The 18686-nt window shown below is 38.8% G+C and overlaps 1 protein-coding gene across 2 annotated transcripts in view; it reads right to left on the bottom strand.

Moving 5' to 3' along the window:
- Positions 1 to 918: 918 nt before the first annotated feature.
- baiap2l2a (BAR/IMD domain containing adaptor protein 2 like 2a) overlaps positions 919 to 18686 on the bottom strand; it is a 19192-nt gene continuing 1424 nt past the window's right edge. The window contains exons 3-14 of one of the 2 annotated variants that reach the window (XM_074655343.1): positions 16913 to 16999; positions 13135 to 13196; positions 12968 to 13039; positions 12660 to 12740; positions 12420 to 12551; positions 10285 to 10371; positions 8671 to 8740; positions 7679 to 7871; positions 6090 to 6155; positions 4949 to 5078; positions 2377 to 2417; positions 919 to 1935 (exon numbers count right to left, since the gene is read on the bottom strand). In XM_074655343.1, the coding sequence (XP_074511444.1) occupies positions 1854 to 1935; positions 2377 to 2417; positions 4949 to 5078; positions 6090 to 6155; positions 7679 to 7871; positions 8671 to 8740; positions 10285 to 10371; positions 12420 to 12551; positions 12660 to 12740; positions 12968 to 13039; positions 13135 to 13196; positions 16913 to 16999 (1103 nt within the window). In that variant the 3' untranslated portion in view covers positions 919 to 1853. The remainder of the gene's footprint in view (positions 1936 to 2376; positions 2418 to 4948; positions 5079 to 6089; positions 6156 to 7678; positions 7872 to 8670; positions 8741 to 10284; positions 10372 to 12419; positions 12552 to 12659; positions 12741 to 12967; positions 13040 to 13134; positions 13197 to 16912; positions 17000 to 18686) is intronic. The other variant, XM_074655344.1, reaches the window with a different exon arrangement.

The raw sequence follows: 18686 nt of genomic DNA, 5'->3' as shown, positions 1-18686 counted from the left end.
GCCAAAAAGTCTTTATTGAGGAGCGCTGTGCTAGTTTAGCAGAACCACGCTGTCAAGCCATTAGCGGAATTGGATTCACACTGAGGTTCAATTTGGGTTAAGTATCCCCAGCGGTGGACCCAAACATGCACCGCGGGAATCCGGATCTTCTTTAGTAGGCCATTTTACTGCCTGAGCAAATAAACACAGATCTGAAGCTTAGAGGCTATCACTTAAAAAATACTGCTCAGTTCAGTCTAGACTGCTGAGTGTCATTCATAAGAAAGTGGTTTTTTAAACTGAATATTTTAAAAGGTGCTCTATATGATATCCAGAGCATTAATATAGCAGAAAACAACTATTGTCTATGTAAAGATATAGAGGAGTAATGTCTACCTGAGCAGAGAATGAAGTCACTCTCCCTCTGTGTGTGTTGTAATCCGAGTTTCTCCGTGCTGTGTTGACATCGACGGGCCGGCTCTGCACTGCTCACATACGGCGGTTACAGCTGATAACGCCGCCACGACCGACAGCGCCGTTGTGGAAGCGCAGCTGACAAGAAGGTAACCCGCGAGTTGAAGAAACTCACCTGAGAAGGTTAAAGTTAGGCATTGATCTTGAATACTAAGGGTTAGGATAGGTTGTCGAGCAGCGAGTCTCGTGAGAGTTTTTGCAAGATTTTTCAGATTTCACATCAGATTTAGCATTTTCAGGTTACCTTACCTATACACGAACTGCTGGCTCAGCTGTCACCATGTTGAGAGCTGTGCAGAGGCAATAGAAATGCTCCCAATCTTGAGTTTAGCACCTTTAACTTTTATTGTTGCCTATTTAGTCATCAGTATTAAATACTAAATATTTGGAATCAAGTAGTCTGGGGCTTTAATTGATGATGTAATACCAGTGTTTTTATTATGTAACAACTTGCTCTTTTTTTTATGATAATTACATAATAATTACATCATTACATATACATCATTTTGTATATTACACTATATATAGATCAATCTTATCATTATGTCATCGGTAAAAATGCCACCTGCTGATGAAGTGAAACACATTGGTTGAAGTAATTATATGATGCTATTAAGATGGTATTACATTATCCATGAATGCATTGCATTTTTCATCACATTTCTAGCTCAGACTACATTTTTTTCCTATTTTTTTTTTTACATTGTCTGCCAGAGGTCACATTTTCATTTTCTACAAGCCATTTTCCAAAGTAAATTAGTAATGCAATTAATATGTAATAATGGATTTAATTCAGCGGACCATGTAGAGAGAAATGGTGGAGATGCAATACAATGGCAATAAAAACATAAAATATTAAAAATATTATTTATCATGCATCCATCCCTGAGCTGTAAATGACACATGATTCCTAACATCAACTGTACACTATTAACACATCATAGACAATCATCATTTATTTAAAAATGGACAACATCTGAGTCATTCACACAGAATTTCAGTGCCAATAAACCAGAGAAGGATGATGATTCAACACCATAAGATCAATACACATATTTAGTTGATGATACATAAAGAGATTTGTACCACAGTGATTCATTCTTGCTATTTTACAGATGTTCAGAGCCAATCATGAAAAAGTAAAAAAGGATGAAACCATTATAACCTAAAAAAACCTGATGCTGGTTACATAGATCTAAAAATATCTACAGTCCTTGTGCGAACCCAAGAATTATAAAATATTCATACGTTTGTTTTGTCCTCTTTCTCCAGCTTAGAGTGTATCTCTGGCAAACAGACTGTTGTATGACAAAGTAAGAAAACACTGGACAGCCTCCACTCACTTATCAACCATGTATATTCTGCTATTTCTATAAAGCGTGTGTTTCAGGGTTGAGATGTCATCGTCGATATAAATGCGGGGCCGATCTGTCATCGGTGGATGTGGGCTTCAGTTTAACTGTGGCAAACGGGTTGGTACCCCTTCAAAATAAAAAAGGAGAGAGGGAAATAGATGTGGGAGGACGAGAAAAAGACAGACAGAGTGGAGAAAATAACATATTTGAGCCTCAGAGTGAAGGTTATAACAAGAGAAATGAGGACTTCATTTCACACCGTACAAGCATCATCTAGCAAACTGTTCACCTGAAGTGAGAGTGATAGTGAGGGGTGATAGTGAGAGTGATAGTCACGGTTCCCAAATGGCCGTAACTGAAATGGTTTCAGTACTAAACTGCACTTCAAACTCTAATGGAAGGAAAGCAATTCTCTGCCATTTAGATCACTGCCCTCGTCTGTTGTTCTCTCATTTAATGGGTTCATGATATACTTCAAAAACATCATTATTTCCTGTAGAAGAGAACACGAGTGCCATTTACACATTTTACAACCAGAGAGAGAGAGACACAGGTACATTACTCTTACCTCGGGAAGAGTTCTGGTGGTGATCCGTGTGATTTTGATCTCTGTCGAAAAAAATATGAGAAAGGTATGGGTGAGTGAAGGGCGATCCAAAACGTAGACACATGCACTAATGGAGGCTCAGCAGGCTCCGGCCCTCGACCCCTCGCCCTTCTGCTTTCAGCCGGTCCTCCCACAAGCTGCCCATTGATGGGTTGTGTCAGGCAGCCCCACACACACACACACACACACCTCAGAGTGTGTCTACATGACACACACACTCTGCTATACCACAATTTTACAATTGCGGTAGACAAGGGAGCAACAACAGAGACCATGCAGAGACATCAAGGAACATCAATGTCACAATGAAAAAAAAAACTTATAATAAATCTGCTTTGAACAATAACCAGATATTTTTTGAATTAAATATGTCACTTATTGGCCCTTAAATATACCAACCATTGTTGGAATATTAGTAGAATGTGATTTGCTTTAATAGCAATCATTTTATAAAACAAAATATCACAGTTTAGGAGAGCCATTTATTACCTTGAGCTCTCCGCATGTCCCTGACAGAAACAGAAATGCTATTCAAACCACTGTGTGCTTGAATAGCACCGAAGAGAAAAGACATTGACAGTATCATCACACTGCAGCACCCAAAGCTGGGGACACACCATGCCATCATCAGAGAACTAGCGGCGAGGAAGGCCGCCGCAAGTTGCGCCGCAAACACACCGCAAAGACTACAGGCGACGGCTAGTTAGCATGTATGTTCTGCGCCTGCGTGAGATAACTCTTCACACCAGCAGGCGGCGCTAGTCTGTATTCATCATTCAAAAAAAGAAAACCGGGAGACCAAGGACGGTGGATATACAACAGCCAAGTGAAATAATGCCGTGTCTGCCGCCCATTTTCACACCAATCTCACTCACCGCTTAGCTCTTCTCGTGCACTGATTCGTTTAAGCTGAACAGCCAATCAGAGTGATTTCTCTCACCGACGGGCGCCTCCGCCGATTCAACATGCTGAATCAGCGAAAAAACCTCAACACGGGCAGACACGGCCGACCATCGGCTTGGTGTGTCGAGGCTTTAAAAGGTTATGTTCCAGACCTATTTAGTCACAAATAGGTCTTCTAATCTAATAGTCTCAAGTTACAGCATGCCAAAACAAGAACACACACACACACAGTCGTGTTTCCATCACTTAAGAGGACATTATATTGCCATTCCTGGAGACTTACCCTAACATAATCATAGCCTAAACTTGCCTAAACATAACCCTTACCCTGACCTTAAACCAAGTCTTCACTCTAAAATGTAATTACATTATATGGATGTGCATTTTGTCCCCAAAACGAATCGAGTCCCCACAATGTGACTGTGTAAACAGATTTAGGTCTCCACAACATGAGTAATACACACACACACACACACACACAGTTGTGTTTCCATCACTTTAGAGGACATTACATTGACTTACATTAATTTTCTGGAGACTTACTCCAACTTTAACCATAACCGATACTTGCCTAATTCTAAACATTACCCTAACCTTTAACCAAGTTTTCCCTCTAAAATGTAATATTTTACGTTATGGGGACTTGCGTTTTGGAAGGCGAGTCCCCACAATGTGACCGTGTAAACAGATTTAGGTCCCCACAACATGAGTAATACACGCACACACACACACACATGCAAACACAACCTCCTCGCCCATACACCATCAGCAGCTGGAGCTTCCTCCCTGCATCCACCAGAAAGACGGGTGTGGGGCCATTGAGAACAGCACATTGCAGCAGTGCCCCTGCTGGACAGACTGGCGAACAGCATCAAAGATTTACATACTGTGTGTCATCAGAGCTGTCCCATAACATTTCACTGTTTGATAATGATGAACAAATCAATGCGGTACAGTACCACTTTATGAAGGGATCATACATTGTGACTAATGGCTTTATTCATGGTTAATGAATAAGAGCAACCCTTCAGTTACCAGTTTGAAAAAAAAACAAAAAAAACTAAACCATCTGACCACTTATTTCTGTGACAAAAATCAATCTATTAACAGCTTATCAACACTACAACTGCAGACTTTATGGATTAAATCCCTTTATTAAGGACTTATTAAAATTGGTTTATTAGAAAGTGAGAAACTTAAAAGCATTTGTGAGTGGATAACCAACATTTAAAACTGTATTATTACCCAGTAGAAAGGATATAGAATAGGATTTTCCACAACCTGGTAATTCAAAAGCTGTTCTTATTAATGGCTGATTTAAAAAAAAAAAAGCATATAAAATGTATTAACCACTGATAAGGACATACGTTACAACTTATATAGGCTTTATAAAAGGTGCCTTGTTAGAAAGTGGTCCCCAAAAGGTTTTTTCTTACTATATATATATAGTAAGAAAAAACCTTTTGGGGACCACTTTCTAACAATATATATATATATATATATATATATATATATAATTAGACTGCAGAAGAGGAAAAATGCAATGTATGATTAAAAACAGATTGATATTATTTTGATAGAAAGGCAGAGAGAGAATGTTATTGATAATCAGACAGACTGACAGCCATACCTTTTTTTCTGAATTTGACTCGGTCGGTGTGATTGGCGGCATCTCATACGGTTTATTTGAAGATAGAGGTGGTGGAGGCGGAGGGGGCGGGGCTCTGCTGTAGCTGCTGCTTCTGCTTCGGGAAGAGCTACTGAAATTACAAAAAAAATATCAATCGTTTTCTTTGTTGAAGAAGTAAAGTGATTTTATTTTTCTTTACTTAACACCTGAGCTCTCTTTCCTCTATTTAAACACATCAAATATGACTTGAAGCATGTTTTCCCTTTTTGAAGCATATGAAATTTCATGTCAAATTCAGACGTTCAGTGCATCTGCATTCATATTTTAGGCATTTAGCTGTGGCATGTGTCCACAGTGACTGAGCAACGTCTTAGTTTCAACCTCTTACTGTGGTTTTCCTCACAGCAATGGGTCACCCAAATATCTTAAATAGTTAATGTTATTATTCAAGGCCTGGGCTCCATGCTGACCCTCTTTTAAAGTGTTGGGCTCATAAAACAATAAGGACAGCCTGGGGGAGCAGCAAAATATATCCTGTATCAGGTTTGTAAGGCAAAATCATGCAGAAGGTTTTTGGTTTAAAATTTCTCCATCCATTCTTAATGGCTTCAAATAAAGAATGAATTATTTCTTTGGACTGTGGGAGGTAAGACATACAAACATGAGGCAGAGCACTGTGGGACCGAGGCCGAGACAGGCAGCATTGTTCAAAATACTCCACTTAGACCTGCTGAATCTCTGGACTGTTTTAAGCGGCTTCTAAAAACCTATCTTTATAGGCAAGCCTTTCTATAGACCTCATCCACATGTGTGTTTGTCTGTTTTTGTTTGATCTGTTTCTCATTGTTTCTGTGTTTCATATTGTAATTTTTCCTTGTTTGCATCATTTTTTGATGTTTCATTTTCGTGTGAAGCACTTTGTAATGGTGTGTTTTAAAAGGTGCTATATAAATAAAGCTTTACTTACTTACTTACTTACTTAAAAAGCATAACTCAAGGTCCTTTTAAAGTAAATTCATTAAGAGTAACTTGGAAGCAGCTGTAGTTCTGATTGTAGTTCAAAAATGCATGACTAGATAGCATGGCATGATATAATGTTATTTAACAGTGCATTGCAGAGTGCATTTTATCTGATGTTTACCCAGAGCTGGTTGTGTTTGGAGGATCATCCATCACTTCCACATAGGTGGCTGGAAACCATCCCTGACTGAAAACAAAAGAGCCAGAAAGTAAATGTCAAAACGGCAGTTCATGGCAATGCATCCCATGACATTTTTGTACAGATATTCATGGTCCCCGCTTTGGTTATTAAAGGCCTACTCTAACTTTTCTTGTTGCATATCATCAGGTCAAAACTTGAATGTGTCCAATACTTCTGTTCATGACCAAATACCTTCAGAACTAATGGCATTCCCATCATCCTAGATAATGTTAGCATGCCAACACGCTAAATTAATATGGTAAACATAGAATACATTATCATCAGCATGTTAGCATTATCATTGTAAGCATGTTAGCATACTGATGTTAGCACTGTTCAAACCATTGTGCTCCCGGCCCAGTCTCATTGCCACAGCGTCAAATACCGACGCTTTGTCACGGCCATCGGCGTGTGATACCGCCAAGCAAGACACCGTTTAGCGCCGGTATGGGACGCACCAGCTTTCCATTAACTACAATGTAAATCCATAACCCCCAAAACCCAATGTTTCTTATATTCTTTTTTTTATTATTTATTCCTTAAAAATGGTTGCTCATATCACTTTTTCTCACCAGCTTATTTTTCCTGAGGAAAATGGACCTACTGAACGGTATCAGTGTGAAACAGAGAGTACAGCAGCAAAACAGTAGGCTACTAAGCAATATACAGTGGCGTAGTGGTCGTTGATGAGGTGGGTGTACTGATGGGTAGATTACTGAGAAAGTAGTGGGTTGTCCTACATATTCTTATGGCTGTATACTGTAAACCCTTCAAGGAGAGGAAAACATGCACATTCTCAAAATTGTTTGTGGTGCTGGGAGTAGATCCGCTCCAATATGTACTTTTTCAAAAAAATGACTTGCTCCCGCACACACTTTTCTTTGCTTTATTAGTCAACGTTTCGGTCAACAAGGGCCTTCATCAGGACATTAAGAAGATAAAATGGTGGTGTGTGTTCTTTTAAACACCACCAAATCAATGTGATTGGATGATTGGAAGTGTCTGCCATCCCTATTGGTTGAGGAAGTGACATCATCACATATCCATTGCACCATGAAAAAAACAGGAAGAGAAGAGAAGAAAAATACATCAAAAATACATCACTATTGAAGGAAAATACTAATAATCTTACCATAAATTATAATTTATGGTGCACTGGATATGTGATGATGTCACTTCCTCAACCAATAGGGATGGCAGACACTTCCAATCATCCAATCACATTGATTTGGTGGTGTTTAAAAGAACACACACCACCATTTTATCTTCTTAATGTCCTGATGAAGGCCCTTGTTGACCGAAATGTTGACTAATAAAGCAGAGAAAAATGTGTGCGGGAACAAGTCATTTTTTTGAAAATGTATACTGTAAACCGCCAGAAAAAGAGATGGGTATGTCCGTTACACCTGCGTAGGCCTACACCCTCCATTACACCACTCACTATATATTGTACTTGAGCAACAGACATATTTACAGTAACAGATAGACAGCTGCCTCCACAGTCACACACATCAGGCAACATCTCTCACCGTGAGCTGCTTTCAGCGCGTCCAAACAGCCAGCCGTTCCTGGGCTCTTGGACCAGCACGATGATCACCTCTCCCCTGGTGAAGGGCAGCAGGGTCGGGTCGGAGCCACCAGGCTGGTGGGCCACGACCGCCCGGACCCTCGTGGATTTGCTGCCTCCTGCAGAGCGAGAAATGCTCCCCTGGGGAGACGGAGCTGGAGAGATGTGACATACTGTTTGAAACACTTTAAGTGCAGAGAAGACAGTTTGTTGAAGCACGAGTTAGATGATAAACCTTGCATAGAAGGATCTCTGGTGAAATGATTAATTAAAAAACATAAGCGGCTAGGATTTATTTCTTTAATTATGGCCCTGGAATTCATAACTCAGAGGGTTAGCAGACTACTAAATATCTCGCTCTATGCATAATTATTTTTTTGCTTGGATGGCAGGGGGGATGCGATTCATTGAATCATACCAAAGACATTGTTTTTCCCTCTAGTGAGCAGGCCAACACGCAATGTTTCAGTGGGGCAATATGAGGCTATTTAATATTCTAGAGATTATTTACTGTCTGTTTTTGATACATCGTTACTTTTATCTATTTTTACTCGAGATAAGCAAGCCAAGTAATTAGACAGACTTTCCGCACAGGAACGTACAAATGAGGAGGTATGAAAGTGTGTGATGTGCAAAATTGTAAAGAGGGAGAGAAAGATGGACGGGAGAGAAACAGAGATAAAGGGCTTACAGAGTGATAAAACCGGGTGGTGGAGTGGAGGCAAATGAGCACTGCGAATGATTTACAGACGGCAATAATATTTCAGAAATACTTTTGGGATCAACATAATGTGAAATAATGTGGCACCAAAGTGAAATCGGAATATTTTCATGTTATCGTTGTTATAGGTGTTTTGAGCAAAAGGTTGACTTTTTAGAGTTATGCTCAAACATGACGTAAGTAAAGTGTTTTCTTTACTCAAAATAAATAGAGTTTCAGAACGAAGCCCTCACCCCTTGATGGTATGTTGCCGAGGGGCGGCTCCTCTCTGCTCCTTCTCGTCTCCTCCTCCTTCATCCCCACCTGTGCAACAATGTGTTAATACATCTTGTAAACCCCAGGAAGTACCGGCGCAGTCAAAACTGCATATCTGAACAGACAATAAAGCAAAGCAACAGCCCAGGATGTGTTGGATATACTGTTACAATGAGTAATGTATATCGTGTGTGACTGCAGAAGCACAATCTGTCTTCTCTCTGTTATAAGCGAAGGATGAATCCCACGTCAGACCAAAAACAAACACACAATCCATGTTAATCCTACGATTGTTATTACAGTAGGATGTGGGATCTGTGGGGGTTCGTTGGCACGTCACCTTCCGGCGAGGAACAGACTGAAACTGACAGGGTTTATCTCAGGGGGGCGTCTCTGTTGTTTACTTGAATGGTAATTTGCAGCCTTCATACACAAAGAGCCATATGGTTTCAGTATGTGAATTATCCATGGTGTGTTAATCCTACTGTCTTGAGATGTAGGTGTAATTCAAAGACTCGCTCGCTCATTTAGACGATATGTAAGGTTCAAATTTTGATTAAAGTTAGTGATTGGACAGAAAACTACGGTAACACTTCATTTTACAGATCCTCAAATTTCATGGTAATTAGGTGATGATTAGCAAGTAACTTATTTGAAATTTCTTTGGAATTAACCTAATATTTACCTCAAAATGTATCAAAAATGACTTTATTATAAACACAATTTAATAATGATATGCTAAAATAGCATATGGTCGTTAAAATAGGGCCCTTAGGCTTGAGAAACAGCTGTGCGCTGCTCTTCATCGGAGGTGGAGAATCAAAACTACCAGAAGATGATGACAAATGTAACCTGGTAGCTAATGTAATCATCTATTTACCAGCAGACATGGAAAAAAAGCATATCAATTAACCTTGTATTCTTTTCCTGGAAATGTATTAAATAAATTACCAGCTATTGGGAAAAAGAGGAATATAATTATGAAATAATGTTTATAATAAAGTGATTTTCGATAAATTTTGAGGTAAATATTGGGGTAATTTGGCAGTAATTCCAAAGAAATTCCAGATAGATTACTTGCTAATTATCACCTAATTACCATGTGCGGCCCTGTAAAATGAAGTGTTACCAAAAATACTTAAAGCTTCATCACAATCACATATTAATTTATTTAATGCCAGACAATCTGTAATCTATGTCCTATTTCAGCTACAGGTTTAATCCTCAAACAGGAAAGTGATGGATTTCCAATTAATTCAGGCTCCAACCAGCAGAGGGCACCCTTGTACAAGAATATTATTGCAATAATTCACTGGTTTCCTTATAACACACTGCCTGTGTATAATCCATTTCTTTGTTGCACAAATTCAGACACTTTAAAACAAAAATGCAAAACTGGTTCAAATTCTGTTTTCCATTTCACAAGATATTTGCCCAAACAGATCTTCCCTCAGTTCTTTCCCCCTAAGACAGAATCATATCTCTCACCGGCAGCATATTCTTGGAGTTTTGAAAGATTCAAATGCAGCCCGGCTCCGTACCCTGTCTGAATAATTCAGTAAACACGACTGATTTCTATAAACTGAACTCACAGAAGTGGGTTGTCTGGCCTCGGGTCCTCTGGTGGCGTCCACCTCCTTTGTCCAGGCGTCAGCCCTCTGCTGGAGGGAACCTCCTGTCTGCCACACAAACACACACACACACACACACAGACACACAAATATACAATTAATAAAAGAAATCCACACCTTATGTTACAGCAACTTTTGTAAATACTTATTTGGGTCAAGAATAACGGTTATCCACATATGACAAACAGCAGCCTGCTATGTTTATGGTCTGTTTGTTTGAAGAATTTGCACTTTTTGTCTCATCATTTTGAATCATATCTCATAATTGTGATTGAGACAAAATTTCTTCTTTATAAGTCAAAATTGTGACTTTTAATTATTTCTTTTCTTTTAATTTTTTACTTTTTATGTCTTAAATTTCTTTTTATCTTATAATTTGGGCTTTTTATCTAACTTTGATTTTTCGTTTGATAATTGTGACTGCATGTTATAATTTTGAATAAATATCTCATAATTTTGATTGAGACAAAAATTCCACTTAGTAAGTCAAAACTCTGTTCTTTAATTTTGCTTTTTTTGTCATAGTCCTGGGTTGTCGTTACAGTTTCTTTCCTGTTTTATTTTTATTTTGAAGTTCACTCCTTTTGTGTCTTGTTTGGTTTTACTTCCTGCCTTTGTTTGTTTCCCGCCTTTTGTGATTGTCTGATTTGTTCCACCTGTGTTCAATCACCCTGCTCTCCTGGTGTATTTAGTCTGTGTGTATCGCCTGTTTCTTTGTCAGTTCGTACTGTCAGGTTTTTCAGGAAAACAGGTTTGGACCCAAATGCCGATAAAGATGCGGAGGCAGCAGGTAGAGTGCAATTATTTAATGATTTAATAAAAAATACAGCTGGTCTGGTAGACAGGTAGCAAGGTTCAATCCACAAAGAAAAGGCAAAAGACTTGAGCTACAAAACTGGAAAACTCTCTCAAGGGTGAAACTCAACACATGAGGAGAGACATTCAAAATAAAAAATTCAAAAACCAAGGACCATGACATTTTTTATGTCTTCATTTTTAGTTTTTGTTTAATAATTTTGACATTTATCTGATAATTTTGACTTTATGTTTTAAATTTCACTTTTTATCTTATAATTTGGCCTTTTTATCTGATTTTGACTTTTCATCTCATAATTCTGACTTTATTGCATAATCGTGACTTTTTATTGCATCATTTTAAGTTTTTATCTTGTAATTTTACTCACACTTTCATAATTTTGACTCACTATGTCATGACTTTGACAGTAGTGAGACAAAACTTCTACTTAGTGAGTCAATTTTTACATTTTATCTCTTAATTTTGACTTTCCATAAGATGTTTTATTTTCATCATGGCTAACTTTTCATTTACTTTTTTTTTTCTGGGTGTAAATTGCCTTCCATACTATTATTTGTTGTTCACCTGGTACATTTTTTTTAGACTTGATTTCAGCACCAGTCGCTGTTCAAAGGAGGCCTAATGACAGTTTGCATGCCCCTCTCTCATCAACGATGTTATGAGGTCATATTTATTGGAATGAGCGTTATATTTACATTGTTCAAAAATTGTCAAGTATTAAGTTAAGGTTTTTTTTAGGGGGCCACATATTTTTTGTTGGAGTGCTGGATTTGGCCCACGGGCTGCTATTTGGCCGACGAGTACAGAGAGTTAAACAAACAAGAACACGTGTCCTGAACCACTGGTGCAGTCTCAAAGGGCTTCTTGGCAACGTCATTAAGGCTGGGTTCCCTGCAATAAAGGTGTCAGTCCAGAGTTCAAACATACGACCTGTTAGAATATTAACTCAATTTATATAGCACTTTTTAAAACACAGAGTTCCAAAGTGCTGTGAGTGTGGTATCAGTCCCGCTGAAGAACCTGAACTTGTATCTGCTGTTCTGTGGTTCACCCTCATTATAAAGGAGAGGAATTTCCCCACGGGGACCGATAAAGTCTCGCATAATCATTACACATTATTGTGAATTCTCTTCTGAGTGCCTTCCTGTCATTGTCCTTCTGATATCCATTGCGATGAGTTGTAAGACAAACCCGACCTATTTGGCAGCTGTAGTCAATAAGCCACAACAAACCATAAAATATTGAGATCACAAATGCTATTTTGAAGAAATTTTTATACCTTATTCATGAGCTGTGCGATGGATTGTATCAGGCCGCAGTGTTTCTCAGAAAGGAAGCGGTATCGCCTCTCCTCCTCCTTCAGAGCCTCGCCGTGGCTCTCCCTGAGAAACTGCACATACTCACTACAGTCCTGAGAATACACATTAATGGCAGAACATATATATATATATACTGTACAAGGACACATTCATATACAGTGATGCAGAATTTTTGCTTCAGGGTGCAGAAATGGAGAAACCTGGTTGGCTCCTCTCCTCAGCTGTCTCTCCAGAGCTGCTGCCTGGTTGTGGACTTCCATCTCATAGTGGTTCCTGCTTCCCTGTATGAGAGAGAATTCACATCACGTCTGTTTTTCAATCATTTCAATCATCAAGGTAACAATTATCAATCCAGTGGAGATGAAATGAAGACATTTTCCAATTAATTCTAATGATATCTTCCCTTTTTAATGAATTTTACATTACGTCCTGGAAATAATTATGAGATAACAGCATGTCAATCTGTAAGAATCCCTTTTGACTTTGTCGTGCCCCTGCTTTCACTCACTGATATGTAATCCTTGTCCAGTCTAATGTTAGTGTCCATCTCCTGAAGGACCTCCGTACTGAACCAGCGGAACTGGAAAGAGACAAAATCATGTTAAACACATGAGAAAATGGAGCGCATGAGAGTTTGTTCACACTCAAAAGTAGTGTAGTGTTGATGTAACTTACTACTCCATCCAGCTCCATGGTGAGTCTTCTTTGGCTTTCAGAGATCTGAATCAGGACATCTCCTTAAACACAATTGCATTAGGCTACATGTCACATTATTATTATTACTTCATATATGACTACAAAACAATAAAATTACATTTTGCAATATGATATAATCTTTCCCCAACCTCTTGAACATTAGGCCTCTGGCTCAGACCCCTGCTCAAAAATGACATGCCCAAAATGAATAGAGTGTATCTCTGCAACTACAAGGTCTATTTGAATAATCTCGGTATCATAATAAAGGTAACACTTGTGAGATGTCTGCAGAGATGTAACTAAGCATCAGTATGTCACTGGGTCAGAGTAAATGAAGATGGAACACAGCATAAACAAAACATTTAATTTCCGCTTAAAAAAACTGTACAATTTTAGAGTAAATATATATTTGGCATGATGCAGTTGCAGCCCAAAACCTCTAGCAAACCATATCACAACATCTGAACATTACCTGTTTACAGACTGATGCTAATTAAGTGAAGCAGAGCAAAGTTGGAGCGGTTCTAGTAGAGGCATGTTAAGGCGGAATCTTCAAATTGGCCATTTGGGTACCAACTGTGCCTGAAACGTTCCCAGGTAACTGTACAACAATTAATAAAATCTAATTACAACAGTTTTTGGCTTTGTTTTGATCGATCACACCTCGATACATTGGTCTATGTGGACACTTCAGGCCTGTATTGAAGAGCAATGCCTTTAGGATGAGTGCAGTACCACAATTCATCCACCAGATGGAGACATAGATCGTGTTTTCACATGGAAGGCTGAGGATAGGCTGTTCAATGCTGGAGGAAGGCAGAGTTGCTCCTCCATGCCATACAAATGAATACAGATGGCTGGAATCGACTCAGAACTTATCCAGAGACATTGGAGTAGCCATTAGCAGCGTTGATATGCCCTCCAACACAATTGATCATGAAACAGCATAAAGTGAAGTTTATTTTTCTCTTCTGTGGCTGCTGGTTCAATGAGTTTTGGTTGTAGAGTGATAAGAATAATACCGTTAGAATCTATGGAGTCTCAGTTTTCATAATGACATATCGTTTGTGCGGTTAGCATGAAGTAGCAAAATCGCTAGCACCGCTATGCGCACATGCACCAATAGTGTGTTTATGCTGTGTGCTCATTTCATTGCTTGGTTTTGGAATTGAGTTTTGTTTTGGTAAAAATGGTTATCATGAGCTTTTAGCTGAGCTTCTTCCCGTTACGTGGGTTTGCAGGATGAATATGTTGCTACATGTTTAACATGTCCTTATGTGGTGTTTGTTGCAATGCGTGCTCGGGTTCAAGCACAAGTCAAGAATGATCTCAATGAGTCGCAACCCCAAGCGAGTTAAAAATCATTTTTTTTATTGTATAGCTGATCTGATCTTTTCATCCAGATGGTTAGAAAAGTATTTTCAGGATTATGCATAGCACTATGACATGAATGTAAAGGGACAGACTGGACCTATACTACTGTATATCTGCAGGTACTCAACAGCTGTTTTTGATTGTTTGTGTGATTTGTTTGTTTTTTTAGCTGTCTGAGGCTTATGTGTTGCTAATACAACTTCTAATTTCTAACAATAACTGCACTATACTGTATAATGAGTGTGCAATATCATTATTACTACTAAGTTGTAATTCATACTGCAATATTTTCAGGTGGAATTTCATTTCATTCTCACTGTGCAATATCATTTTCCACTTGTGCAATTTTGTTAATAGTCTGTTTATTGTCAATACTATACTGCTCTTATTTTTATACTTCCTTCTATTTAAATGGTTCATGTTTTTTTACACTTTGTTTAGCTCTTTTTTTACTGTGTTAGCTGATGCATCTTGTTTTTTGCACTATCCCCTTTGCTGCTGTACACTGCACATTTCCCCACTGCGGGATTAATAAAGGGATATCATATCTTATTTTAGCTATGGAATAATAATATGTCATCAGTGATACTTTGTTGCTTCCTGACATGTGGGTCAATGTAACTAATTTGACAGCTAATCTATATTTTGTATTAATCCAATGTCCTTGTCACTGTGCCAATTCATTTTTACAATATCGTTAATCTGTGTTGATGTTTCTGACCTATGATGATGTTTCTGGAATCTAATTGTTTTCTGATGTAATAACTATTATCAAATTAGCTGCCAAATAATATTTTGACAGTTTCATTGTTGCCTCCGGTAAAAGGCCAACTGCTGTCTGTCTTCAACCTCTATTGAAATGTGCTTAGACAGGGGGCTACCTCTGGGTCTGGGAAGTGAAACCAATGCGAAAGTACCTTAAACTTGCAAAACTTGCATTCTTCTATTCTAATAGCCAGCAGGGAGCGACTCCTCTGGTTGCAAAAATAAGTCTGATTGTATAGAAGTCTATGAGAAAATGAGCCTACTTCTCACTTGATTTATTACCTCAGTAAACATTGTAAAAATTAGTTTATGGTCTCAATCGCTAGTTTCAAGTCTTCGTCAATACAGCATGATGTTCATTTAGTAAATTATGGTCCCATTTAGAGTCAAACAGACCATAAAGCAGGGTATGCTTTAGGGCGTGAATACCTTGTGATTGAAAGGTTGCTACCATGGTGTTGTCCAGTCTGGGAGTTGTCCTTGTTTTCGTCTCAGAACTTTAACCCTTTCACAGCTCGTGAAAGTTAATTATAACATTTTTGGTCAACTGAAAATGTCTTATTCAGCATTCGGTTGTACTTAGCTCCACCCTCTCATGTCATTTCTGGTTGCAAAAAAAAAGGGTGGCAACAGCCAAATGCAAAGATGGTGGCGGCCAAATTGCCGAGCTCAAGGCTTCAAAACTGCAGTCCACTTCATGTACTGTATACAGTCTATGGCTTAGATACATACATAGTGAGGGGCAGAAGAGGGACATCTGATAAAAGCTAAAAAATGATTTCCAAAGCAGTTTAAATATCAGGTTTTACCATGCCATAACATTATATTCTGGGTAATTTATGTTGAACTAGTTTAATTTGACTTGTCACTTTCCCTGAAATGCATGCTGGGATTCATTTCCCTGCTGAGGAAACAGCACAGTAAGAGCAGACTAATGATCCGGTTTGGACTAAACCTTCAGCTCCAGCCAGCAACTAAACCTTCCAGTCCAGCCACTAAACCTAACATGACTCCCCTTTAGAGTGGCTGGGTTAAGTGAGCGGAGCACGGCCCGCTGCCTGTCATCGTCTATTATTCATGTTGCCCGCTGGCATCTGATATCTACTCTGGCAACACTTCTTGGCCCTGAACTCACAGAAAAACGGACTCGGACGTACATGTGTTGCAATCTAATCTGAACCTAACTGTTGTCGGACAGTAGTAGAAATCTAATGAGCCAGTTCTGCCACGTTGTTGACTTGACTTGAGCCCAATAGCTACAGGACTCAGGACTGTTATAGAAAGGCTATTGTAAAATACACTAATTCAACTTATCAAAGTAGGCTATGTTTACCGCAAGTAGACATCAAAGACAATGCATATACACACACACAAGTTACATATGCACTGTGTCTTAGTAATTGTGAAAGAAGTAATAAAGTGCCGCCAGAGGGTAAACTTTGCTCTTCATAACACGGAAGAACACTGTTGAGTTAGTTTAATAAATGACCATGAACACATCAAAGGCAAAACGCTCACATCCTGGATTGTAGACACAGGAATATTTTCTTTGTGTTTCCGCTCTGTAATCATAAGATTGCACAAGCCAGCTGTGCATGAAGGCGTTGTTCATACCTACCTAGGTAGCCGGAGGATATGGTGTGGAAAGCGTTCTCTCCAATCTTTGAAAGTGCACTGAAATAGGCCTCACTTGTTGAAGCAAAAGCTGAAACACACACACAAACACAAAAAGTCATTTGAAATGCAAATGTATGTGACACAATTCATTTCCCTGCAGGCATGGAACTACAAAAGCAGCTAAACAGAGCTATTAATTACAAAAATGGAAATTATTCAATAATTAAAATTTCCATACATGCAAATATCTTTCTCTAAATCATTCGGAAATATGTTCATTTAAAAAACAGCAGCATAAAATCACAGTGAAATCACATTTTTCTTGACTATCAGTAACCATGAAGTACCTCTTCGCTCTCATTGCTGTCTCATTGACCACCTGCTATTGATACTGCTTTATTTCTACTATACTCCCCTACAGAGCCAGAATACAGTAACTACATACAGTAGTAGTGGTAGTAGTAATAGTAGTAGTAGTTTTTAGCATAGAAAAGAGATAAATGTCTCAGATATATATAATTTCCAAGAACAGCTAACAAACCAAACAGGAGAGCCAAATCCAGTAAAAGCTATACATTTCTTTTAAATTACTTTTATGTATTAAATTGGAAATTCATTTATTATGTTGATTCAAGGTACGGTGACCAGACATCCCGGTTTGTCCAGGATTGTCCCGGTTTCAAGCTGGGTGTCCCGAGTCCCAACAAATATCATTAAAACTCTCAAATGTCCTGGTTTCAACACAATTAAAATAATATTGACAATATAACACTTACAGAGACGTTTATAATGTTTTTATCCCTCTTATTATTATTGAGCAGTGGCCATAGAGGGAAAAAATATAGCCTGTACCCTATATATTGAGGCCGCTGGTTACATTTTGTGCAGCCAGTATCAGAATGTTGTAAAGGAACCACAGAACCCTCCGTGCTTATGTGCACATGAAACGTGTCGTTTTGATTCATTATTCTACACAGTTCCTTCTGCGCATCAACAGGCGTGCAGATGAAGAATTGGGAATCATTTAAAACTTTTTGCTCGTGCCATTCTATTGCCCGGTGTCTCCATCCTGGCCCAAATAGTGTCTGAGCTCCACATTTTAATTCTAATAGCCTACAGGTATAGATGTTTGGCTGTGGTGAGCAACAATGCAATAGGGATTGTTCCTTGCCCAATTGCGCCACAGGTGCACCATGTTGGCCATTCGGATGAAAACACTTATGCATATTAGTGCATACGTGCACACTCAAGGGTCCTGGTTTTTGGGGGTTTGAAAATATGTTCACCCTATATAAAGGTCATTTTTTAACAATTGGTATGGCTTCTCTCTAGTAACTGCTATCTGCCTTTATAGGGCAGTATGAGTCAAAAGGGGTCAAAACAGTTTGACCCCAATACAATTTTCAGGTCCTCAGTAACTTGAGCACGTCATTAGATCCCTGAGCAGACGTGCTCTGGAACTTTTATTTTCAGCAGGTGAGAATAACTTGTTTTTGGACCGATGGGGCTACAGTCAGTGCTAACCAATCAAAAACACACTCCCAGAGGCTGTGAGACATAGATTTCAAAAGTGAAGGCATCCTACCTATCGGAAAAATAGATCATTTTTAAATTTATGAGGCGAAGCTGCATCAGTAGAATCTAAACACCCCGAGTTTCATTCGTTCTTGGTCTTGAGTAATTGCTCTATGCCCTGAACACACGGAGCGAGCATATAGCCTCTCTGTGTAGGTTGGCGATGGGAGACATAATAATCTGTATTTTAAGTCTGCAGG

This window comes from Sebastes fasciatus, chromosome 13, assembly GCF_043250625.1.
Source record: "Sebastes fasciatus isolate fSebFas1 chromosome 13, fSebFas1.pri, whole genome shotgun sequence".
NCBI lineage: Eukaryota > Metazoa > Chordata > Actinopteri > Perciformes > Sebastidae > Sebastes > Sebastes fasciatus.
This window is presented reverse-complemented; position numbering and strand designations above follow the sequence as displayed.